This window comes from Gymnoscopelus braueri (genome assembly GCF_963280865.1).
Source record: "Gymnoscopelus braueri genome assembly, chromosome: 7".
NCBI lineage: Eukaryota > Metazoa > Chordata > Actinopteri > Myctophiformes > Myctophidae > Gymnoscopelus > Gymnoscopelus braueri.
Genome location: NC_137608.1, coordinates 29,788,215 through 29,798,376, shown reverse-complemented (window position 1 = coordinate 29,798,376; position 10,162 = coordinate 29,788,215). Strand labels below are relative to the sequence as shown.

At 41.6% G+C, this 10,162-nt stretch overlaps 1 protein-coding gene across 2 annotated transcripts; it reads left to right on the top strand.

The window, feature by feature from the left end:
• The first annotated feature begins 5,365 nt into the window (after positions 1 to 5,365).
• Positions 5,366 to 9,747, top strand: LOC308088611 (beta-1,3-galactosyl-O-glycosyl-glycoprotein beta-1,6-N-acetylglucosaminyltransferase-like). Of its 2 annotated transcripts, XM_080433149.1 has the most exons (5): positions 5,366 to 5,435; positions 5,934 to 6,343; positions 6,926 to 7,019; positions 7,631 to 8,035; positions 8,291 to 9,747. In XM_080433149.1, exons 2-5 carry the CDS (start codon positions 6,018 to 6,020, stop codon positions 8,774 to 8,776), a joined length of 1,311 nt encoding a protein of 436 aa, XP_080289275.1. In that variant the 5' UTR covers positions 5,366 to 5,435; positions 5,934 to 6,017; the 3' UTR covers positions 8,777 to 9,747. The 2 variants fall into 2 exon arrangements, with proteins under 2 accessions (XP_080289275.1, XP_080289274.1); XM_080433148.1 differs by lacking the exon at positions 5,366 to 5,435 and having other exon boundaries at positions 5,657 to 6,343.
• The last annotated feature ends 415 nt before the right edge of the window (positions 9,748 to 10,162 follow it).

Sequence of the window (10,162 nt, the reverse complement as noted above, 5' to 3'; positions counted from 1 at the left end):
AGGCCTATACTAAATTAACCCTATTTAGTTTATACCCTAACCCGGTGGACTACCTCATTAAATCAAAACACTTGGTTCAAAGAACAATATTGCAACCTCAAATAAAATCAATAAATGTGGGCCCACAACCTTTCACACAATAGCAAGCAGCAATAAGCAATTAAACCCAATAATGTAAAACCCCTTGTTGCAGGCCTGTGTCGACGCTTGGGTACGTTGTGGCCAAAAACGGGTGGCCCCTTCACTCTCCTGAGCCAGGAAAATAAAACGGTGCCTTTCGTGTGATTTGTGTCTGTGGGTGAATGCAATAGTTCAGAGCCCCTCTCCAGGGGGCAGTTGCACCACCTCACACTAAGTTCAAACTTAGCCTAGTTATAGCTTAAATGGCTTTTAAAAAAGCCATTTAACCCATTTAGCCGGGAAAGTATCTGTGTCATTTTTAGATTTCTTTGGCTATTCAAAAATAGCAGATCTACAAGCTCATAGCGCGGCACCGAGTGCCGCGCTATGAGCTTGTAGATCTGCTATTTTTTTTTTAAATGTGAAAATTTGTGCAAATCTTTAAATATATATATACATTTTTAAAATATATATTCAAAGATTTGCACTAATTTTTTCACATTTTCAAAAAATAGCAGATCTACAAGCTCATAGGTGCCGCACTATGAGCTTGTATATCTGCTATTTTTGAATAGCCAAAGAAATCTAAAATGACAGAGACACTTTCCCGGATTGAATGTGTTTAAGCTATAACTAGAAAAAGTGCTCCTCGGAGCACAGGTCTCCGCCAGGTCAGGTAGGTTATTGTGGCCTCCCGGTGGCGCTATTATAGGCCAATGTGAAAAGGGTGCCATTTCTTATTAGGCCTTGCACGGCAATCGGACACTTGGCATGAGGCATTTTGTGCAAAAAAATGTTTTTGCTAAATTAGACCTGCTGGTGGCGCTATAACAGGCCAATGTTAAAAGGGTGGCATTTGTTCCTCAACATAGTGTGAAGGTGCGTGCAAAAGTTTGACCGCAATCCGATGGTGCGTTCATGATTTGAGGAATTTTGTTCAAAACAAGCCACTACTGCAAACTTTAGATGTCAATCTTAGCCAATGAGAATGGAATATGAAAAATCAAACACATCCGTCTTGATCACATGACTATGGAGATCATGTGAACCGATTTGCGTGAAATTTGGATAAAATAGGAAGGAGTAATATAAAAAAAATTGTTTTACGTAAGTCGGCCTCCTGGTGGCGCTATAAAAGGCAAATGTGAAAAATGCAGGGCAAAGGTTTTTCCTTGACCTCTAGGGAGTGCGCACACAAAGTTTTACACAGATCGGTGCAGTTATAGGTACAAACATGAATCGGCCTGTTATAGCGCCACCATGAGGCTGATTTGAAAATGTTCAAGTGCCATTTCTTCCTCGGCATAGTGGAAATATGCGAGCAAGACGGACGGACACACGGACGGACGGACGGACAGGGGGTAAAACATACTCTCTCGCCATGCCTTTCGGTCTGTCGGAGACAACTAGGCTAAGTTTGAACTTAGTGTGAGGTGGTGCACCTGGCCCCAGCAGCGCACCTCGGTCCCGACCTCCCAACGGCGAGAACAGCAGAAGAACGTCCAGTAGCCACGAGCCGACATCTCGCCGCAATCCCGACGCAGCAGAGACTGTAAAGGCTTTCTTGACGGCGTTTTGCTCCACTATGCCTATCTATCTATACTAGTGAGACTGAAGCTAAACAGTCACTTAGCCCTCGCTGGTTTAGCAAGCAGCACTGAATCACTTCACTTGTAGAATATATCCTGGTTTAAACGTCTTTCTGACGTTCAGTCCACTTCCACAGATAATTACTGCAACTTCACTGTAGTTGTCGTTCAGACACACACACACAGAAATTTCAGTTAAACTTATAATATCATATAGTATGACAAACTTTGGATCACACAGCAAAACTGACACAGCTCCTGTCTCCTTCTCTCCTCTCTCTCTGATTGGGAACCTTGCACACCTGTCAATCGCTCACTCTCCTTGATTGGGAATCCCATGCACCTGTCCACTCACTCAACCTGGCCCCTGAAACCACCCATCCCCCACATCTATCAATCACACATCAAGGTAAGTAATCATTGCACTAATAATGACATCATTAATTTGTATGCTTTTCAGCTTTGCCCCAAAATACTGACAGATACATTTCAAAATAAAAGCACCAGCACATGAGACAAAATAAAACACAGTTCCACCATATTAAACAAATAACCCACAACATAAAATATCCACCGGGTTACATAGTGTTTCCTGAAGAGGTGGGTTTTCAGCCTGCGGCAAAGATGGGCAGTGACTCTGCTGTCCTGACATCAGTGGGGAGTTCATTCCACCACTGTGGGGACAGAACAGAAACAATCTGTGACCGTGTAGATCGGCCAGAAGAACCACTGAGCGACGGGGAAACCCGTCGCCCTGAGGCGGCAGACCTAAGTGGTCGGGCAGGGGTGTAAGCCTCGACCATAGCCTGGAGGTAAGAAGGAGCTGTTCTTTTCAATGCCCTATAGACTAGCACCAGGGTTTTAAACTGGATGCGAGCCGCTACGGGGAGCCAGTGTAGAGAACAGAGAAGGGTAGTTGTGTGGGAGAACTTGGGGCGGTTGAACACCAGACGAGCTGCAGCTTTCTGAACAAGCTCCAGCGGTCTGATGGCAGACGCCGGTTACACACTAACGTTGTAGGATTCGTCACCCAGGAGTCAGCCCAGCTCCATATCCAGACCTCAGTCATATGAAAACTTGACTACTGTAACTCCCTCCTTGCTGGCCTCCCGGCATGTGCCAAAAATCGCATACATCAGCTTTAAGCCCCTCCAAATGATCCAGAATGCCGCAGCACAATTGGTCTTCAACCAGCCAACATTTTCACATGTCTCGCCCCTTCTCTGCTCCCTCCATTGGCTACCTTTGCTGCCAGCACAGAGTACAAAACACTGATATTGGCCTATAAAGTAATAACCAAAGGCATGGCACCCCATACATTCAAAGCCTGATGCAACCCTACAACTCTCGTCAGTAAGAATACTTTGAGGACTCTAACAGGAGCACTCATCCAAGGTTACTTCGACTATGCATGCACCTCATGGTACCATAACACGACAAAGGCCTTAAAAACAAGGCTCCAGACATCCCAAAACAAACTGGTAAGGCTACTACTCATTTAACCCCTGCTCACTTTGCCAGGGTCGGATGGCTTAGGGTAGAGGACAGAGTACAGCAACTTGCAATGGGCCTGGTCTACAAAATACACTACACCACAAAGACCCACGTACCTGTCAAAATACTTCACAAACGTCAATCAAGTCCACAATCACAACACCAGAGGGAGCTCTACTAATCACGTCCAACTCAAATTTGGCTCTAACAAGGGGTTACATTAGTTCTCCTGCTGCAGATGTGACTTATAGTCATTGGAATGCCTTCTGAGGGCAGCATTATAGTCACATCTGCAACAAGCATAACCCCTTGTTTGAGGCAAATCTGTGTTGAACATGATTTGTGGAGCTCCCTCTGGTGTTCACTTGTGCTTGTGTGCGTCTTTAATGCTATTGAAGTAGTTTGACAGGTAGGCTACATGGTCTCTGTGGTGTTGCATATCTTGTAGACCAGGCCTATTGCAAGTTGCTGTACTCTGTCCTCTACCCTGAGCCATCCCACCCTAGCAAAATGAGCAGGGGTTAAGTGAGTTAGGTGTGAGCAGATTAGGAGCAAGTTTAGGGTTAACAGCGCAGACGCTTCTCCCGGTCGCAATGGGTTGAAGGAGGAGTAAGGGTAGAGACAGTAGATACAGAGAACATCAAGTGTTGCAGAGATGACCCAGGGGAGAGAAGTAGAGAAGAGTAGTGACACAGAGACCGGAGTTTTCCTTTCTTAAACAATTCACTTTATTGTCAGAGTCCTTTAGCAATCCATACATTTGGGTCAAATCAATATTCAGCGCATCTTGTCCATAGAATCTGCTTTATTCTGTTGAACGTGGCGTCTGCATGTGGTCAGATCGCAGAGCCCCGTCCTCTTCAGATGCAAGCCTTATTCCATAAGCACAGGACCCGATACACGACATCAGCAACTAGGTCTCACAGAGGACAATTAGAACCCATGGTGATATGAATGCAATAGAGAAAAGGAGGGGTGGCAAACTAGAGTAAGGGTAAAACTGATGTCAGGTTTAATTGGTGCGATAACATGTTTGTGCATTTCTGTGGTGAGAACTGTGGTGAGAACATGATTGGGAAATAAGACATTGGGGAGAAATTGATGAGATAATGCTGACACACGACCCTGGAGTGAGAGGGGGTGAGAGAGAATAGGTGTGGCAGTAGGAGGAGGAAACAGAAGTGAGGAGGTATATATATGCATGTAATGTGATGAAGTGTCAGAACTTGGGGATTCGGATCATCATGCTGCTCATCACGCTGCTTGCTGCTTATCTTCTGTGACTGTGAACTCTTCTATAATAAACCCTTGTGTGATGTAACTTTCCCTACTAGACATGCGTTCTTATACCACCTCACCTGAAGATGTTGGCGATTACTAAGGACCTCGTAAATCATCAACTACAAGGCCAAGCAGTAGCCTGACCAGTTTCAGTATTTAGTTTCAAATATCCAAATACTGAATCAAGCAACTTAAAAACTGTCTGGAGTGCTCACAAAAGCCTGAGTATGCCTAGATATTAAAATGACCCCAAACACGTTTGAAAGTTAAATATCCCTATTATGTGTACTTGTGTGGTGATATGGGCACCCCCATTGCTACTTGATATGACATTAATATGTTCAAACATACTGGCTGCTGGCATGTCTCAGTATATCAGGGATGTTCCTTTATTGTACTTCTTTGTCTTTAGTTGTATATCTGTAACCTTTTAATGCTGTGCTGTCTCTGGCGCCTGAATTTCCCGCGGGATCAATACAGGTATCAATCAATCAATCATATAGATAGATAGATATTATCTATCGATCTATCTATACTAATTAGCCTACATGACATAAAAAGGCAAAAATATTAGTGTTCTAATCATTTCATGAAATAACAACATTCAGAAATAACGACTTACCATAGGCTAGGGAACAAATTCAGACACGTAATTAACGCTTAATTAACGCAGTTAACGCTTAATTAACGCTTATATTAGTAGACTAGAGCAGGCCTTGAAAGCTTTAAATGCCAAGTAAAACTCTGTGAATGTTTTCTTTTCGCCACTTGGTGGCGCTAATACTTCAGATACGGTAGGTTGGGGGAAAAAAGCAACCAACCTGGCTGCTTCCCCATCCATATAAAAGGTCAAATCAATATAGTCAATTCAGTCAGTTGCAGTCAAAAGCACAAGGCAGGATGTCACCACGCTGTCTGGTAAAGCTATACAACGTTTTCGTTTTCGAGAGAGTAAGTAGACCCCCTATAATTGCCCTATATAAGTTGAATGTATTCATTTGATGATTTATGGCTACAACACAGCTGACATGTTATGGTTTGATTGGTTTATTTTTTTATTTGATTGATTTATCACTGAACAGCAGCTATAGGATGAGTGTGTATTTATTATCTTACCTCACTTGCAGGATTAATAGCCTAACTAATAACTAATACTAATACTAACTAATAAAGAGAACCACCCACCTGGACCTTTGCACCTTGAGAGGAAACAGGAAACATAATATGGCTATTATGTTACTGACTGGAAACATTTTAATATTTTCATGGAACCTTTTGTTTATTGATTTTGATGGACTGTAGCCTACCTAGTTTTGAGTCAAAGTATAGTCTACATTTTGATTGTTTCAACAATCAAGTGTCATAGGCTGTGGTCATAAATTGGTTATCTTGCCTTCTATTTAATGAAAAAACTTTCCACTGACTAGCCTATTGCCTATACTTTCTTAGGAAATCATTGAAGAGTCTACAAACTTGAGCAAACACAGCCTTCCTGCCATGTTCAAGCAGTAGGATCCCTTTTTATCCCCTTAAATGGCATACTTTATTACAAGGCTGGTACGAGGGCGTAATTGCCGCCTCCGCTGGCTAATTTTCACTGTCACTCTGGGATCATTGTGGATGCTTTTAATGCATGCCACCTCAGAGATGGACTGGGTTACTGGCTACAAACGAAGTTATAGCTGGTTGGAATACACAGCTGTTGATGGGAGCCCTGCAGATAATTCTGACTGCTCTGCAATCCTGCAAGGAGACACTGAGGCACTGCTGGAGGCAAAGCTACTGGCAATCACTAAAGACTTCAAGAGTAGTGTCCTGATCCCTGATGAGTATTACATCAATGCCACCCAGGACTGCAGGTGAGGTTCTGTAAAACAAATAGCAGTTTACCTTAGTAAAAATGCAATGTAGAAATACTCTTATTACAAGCATTGGTATCAAAATGTACTTAAAGTACAAAAAGTAGAAAGTATTCATTGTGCAGAATGTGCCATTTCACATGTTTTCAAATAAAATGTATTAAAACATTTTGAAAATAGCAGATCTACAAGCTCACAATATCGCAACGCATTGTGAGCTTTTAGATCGGCTATTTTCAAATTGTCGAAATGTATAGGCTGACGTGGGTAATGTATGTTTTGTAATAATAATCAAAATCTACAAAGTAACTAAAGTTTTCAAATATAGTAGAGTAAAAGTATAATATTTGCCTCTGAGATATAATGGAGTAGAAATTTGGAAATACTCCACTAAAGTAAAAAATACATCAACATTTTACTTAAGTACTTGAGTAAATGTACTCACTTTACACCACTGAACAAAAGCATGTATATTGATTATTATTACAACATTGAAATAACAGTTGGAGTTTTTAATTAACATTAAGTTGCATGAATCTCCCATAGTGAATCAATTATAAGCTAATAATATATTTATTACAGGAAGTTCAAGTCAAGCAGGAAGTATTTGATGTTCCCTCTGAGCCAAGAAGAGGAGGACTTCCCCCTGGCCTTTTCTATTGTTGCCCACCATAAGGTATAATTGTATTACTCTTTTCTGTGATGCATGTGAAGACATTGTTATGAAGTTTTGCGTGTGTGTGAAAAGGCACAGGGACATGGGGGAAAGGCTATGATAAAGGATGGTGATATTTAATGCCTTGTGTCAATTATGTTTGTATAGGCAGATTGGGAACACAAATCAGGCCAGGAATGTAAATGACTGCAGTGACCCCTATGTCATTGTCTGTCCAAATTGACGTAAAAATAATAAAGTTCTGTAGTTAAAACAAGCAGTCAAAGCGATCCAAGCCATTTATAGCCATTTGGTATGTAATATCAAAAATCTGTATGATACATTTTTATCACATAACTCCAGATAAATGTTTGTAAAAAATCTGTTGGAGTAGAAAAAAGTGTGATTAGAATTTATTTTAGTCTATGACCTATGGTGCAAGACTTATACGCCAAAATACAGTATAAAGTGAGCTGTTATAGAACCACCATGAGGCAGATTTACTAGTTTTTGCGATTGGCCACGGACACAGGGGTGAAAACATAATCTCCGGCAGAGTTATTGACAGATAAAAATATAATGCAAATTATGAATATTGGTACAAAAGCATTTAATTCTTTTTATTCATATAGGTGCAGAACTTTGAGCGTCTGCTGCGAGCCATCTACGCCCCTCAGAATGTTTACTGCATCCACGTTGACAAGAAGGCAGAGGCTTCAGTCCTGGCTGCTGTCTCGGGTATCTCTTCTTGTTTCCCTAATGTCTTCATGGTCAGCCAGCCTGTGAGTGTAGTCTACGCTGCCTGGCCACGCGTACAGGCTGATCTCAACTGCATGGCTGATCTCTACAATGTTAGCACAACCTGGAAGTATTTCATCAACCTGTGTGGTCAGGATTTCCCTCTGAAAACCAACCTAGAAATTGTGAGGAGCGTGCGAGCACTGAATGGTAGAAACAGCATGGAGTCAGAGCAAATGTCTGATGGGAAGAAGGAGAGGGTGAAGTCAGTTCATCAGATAGTAGATGGACAGATCCAGGTAATCATTCATGTGCATATACCCCCCCCCCCCCCCCCCCGTTGTGAATCATGTTTAATGTCTTTTGCTAGGTTGATGATGTCAGATTTTATTGTCAAAAGTCTCTTTGTTTCTCATTCTCTTTTTGGATAAGAAATGTGCAGCCAAGTAGTTGTATGTTAAGCATTGCTATACTGTACATAGAATATATTCCATTTAGATTGCTTTCAATTATAAGACACACAATATTCATTTATTTATTCTTTCTCATTTAAGAAAACGGAGCAGGCTAAGAGCCCACCACCTTTTGATCTGCCCATCTTCTCAGGAAATGCCTACATCGTGGTTAGCCGGGGCTATGTCCGCAGTGTGTTGGAAGACAACCGCATACAGGAACTGATCAGTTGGGCAAAAGACACGTACAGTCCTGATGAGTTTCTCTGGTCCACCATCCAGCGCATGCCTACTGTTCCTGGCTCAGTGTGGCCAAATTCCAAATATGATATGACGGATATCAATGCTATTGCGCGGCTAGTGAAGTGGGTGTGGCATGAGGGGCCACAGGGTAAGCTGGAGGCTGTGTACCCAGAGTGTCATGGCACACATGTTAGGGCAATATGTGTATATGGTGCTGGGGATCTGCAGTGGATGATTGAGCAACATCACCTTTTTGCCAATAAGTTTGATGTAGACACGGACGTCATCGCTATCCAATGTCTGGAAAAGTACCTCAGAAACAAGGCACTGGCACAGCAACATTAAGTTGCTGTGCATCCAGTTTAAAACCCTGGTGCTAGCCTATAGGGCAATGAAAGGAACAGCTCCTTCTTACCTCCGGGCTACGGTCGATGCCTACACCCCTGCCCGACTACTTCGGTCTGCCACCTCGGGGCGACTGATTGCCTCGTCACTCAAGGGTCCTTCTGGCCGATCCACACGGTCACAACTTTTTTCTGTTCTGGCCCCACAGTGGTGGAATGAACTTCCCACTGATGTCAGGAGTCACTGCCCATCTTTCGCCGCAGGCTTAAAACCCACCTCTTCAGGAAACACTACCCATCCTCTCTGCCTGGCCTACTTGTTGTTAACTAGTTGTACGAACGCTTGTTTTATTGTTGTATTGTTTTATTGGATCTTGTTTAGTTGATACATGTATTTGTTTTAGCTCCTGCTCATTTGATTTAGCTATTTTTGTCTCATTTGTTTAAGGAAATAGGTAGCTGATATAATGCACTTTTACCTTAGCGCTAGGTATACTCTTGGTTGCTTGTTTTTGCAAAAAATGCACTTAAGACTTCTGGTGATTAGTAGTTTTCGTTCCCTACCTATGTTGAATGCACTTATTGTAAGTCGCTTTGGATAAAAGCGTCTGCCAAATGACTATAATGTAATGTAATGTATTCAGAAGGGCTCAGACTCACAGACCCAAGAATGCATTGATTATTTTCAGCACAGACATTTGGTGTTGAGGGTAAAAAAGAGAAGAGTCAGACCAAGTATCGAGTCCTAGAGGAAGTGGTTATGTGGTTAAGGACTGCACTGTCTACGGGCATTTTAGAAGATAGCTATTTTATGTCTGGTTCAAAACCACTTGAACCTACTTACTTTCACTTGCACTCTTACTATTTATTTTTAAATAAACTGCAATTTTGTGGGAAACAATTCAAACAATAAGTTGAATTTGATGTGATTTTCCAGTGAGTCAGCACTGACATTAAAGGAAATCAAAAAGCCAGCAATGAACATTTTTAATGCTGTAAATGCTGTGTCAGTAGTGCGATACACTGTAACTGAAATTAAAAGAAGCTGGGTTTTTATGATCTTGTTTGGGATAATTGAACCAATAGTATTTCTATAGCCGACACATTTTATAATGCAATTATTATAATTACTCTAAAATATATACATTTTTAGTTAGTTAAAGTTTATTTCGGTCAATACAACCATACACCCATATGGCATTTCATACAATTAAAGAAAAAACAATTACAAACAAAAACAAAGCAGAACAAAACTGCTTGACCGAAAAGGCGTAGGCTGAAGCTAATAGCTTATAGCGCCTACCCTTCTTGCATTGAATAATCTATTAAAACAGAAAATCATTTTTTTATACTCAAACATTGAAAAAGAAAATATTCCTTTGCTATA

Bases quoted from the DNA above. Each gene is read 5' to 3' on its own strand.
- LOC308088611 (XM_080433149.1), top strand. From the start codon at position 6,018: ATGGCATACTTTATTACAAGGCTGGTACGAGGGCGTAATTGCCGCCTC. The intron at 7,020-7,630 runs GTATAATTGTAT...TTATTCATATAG, and splicing joins CTATTGTTGCCCACCATAAG to GTGCAGAACTTTGAGCGTCT. The intron at 8,036-8,290 runs GTAATCATTCAT...TTCTCATTTAAG, and splicing joins TAGTAGATGGACAGATCCAG to AAAACGGAGCAGGCTAAGAG.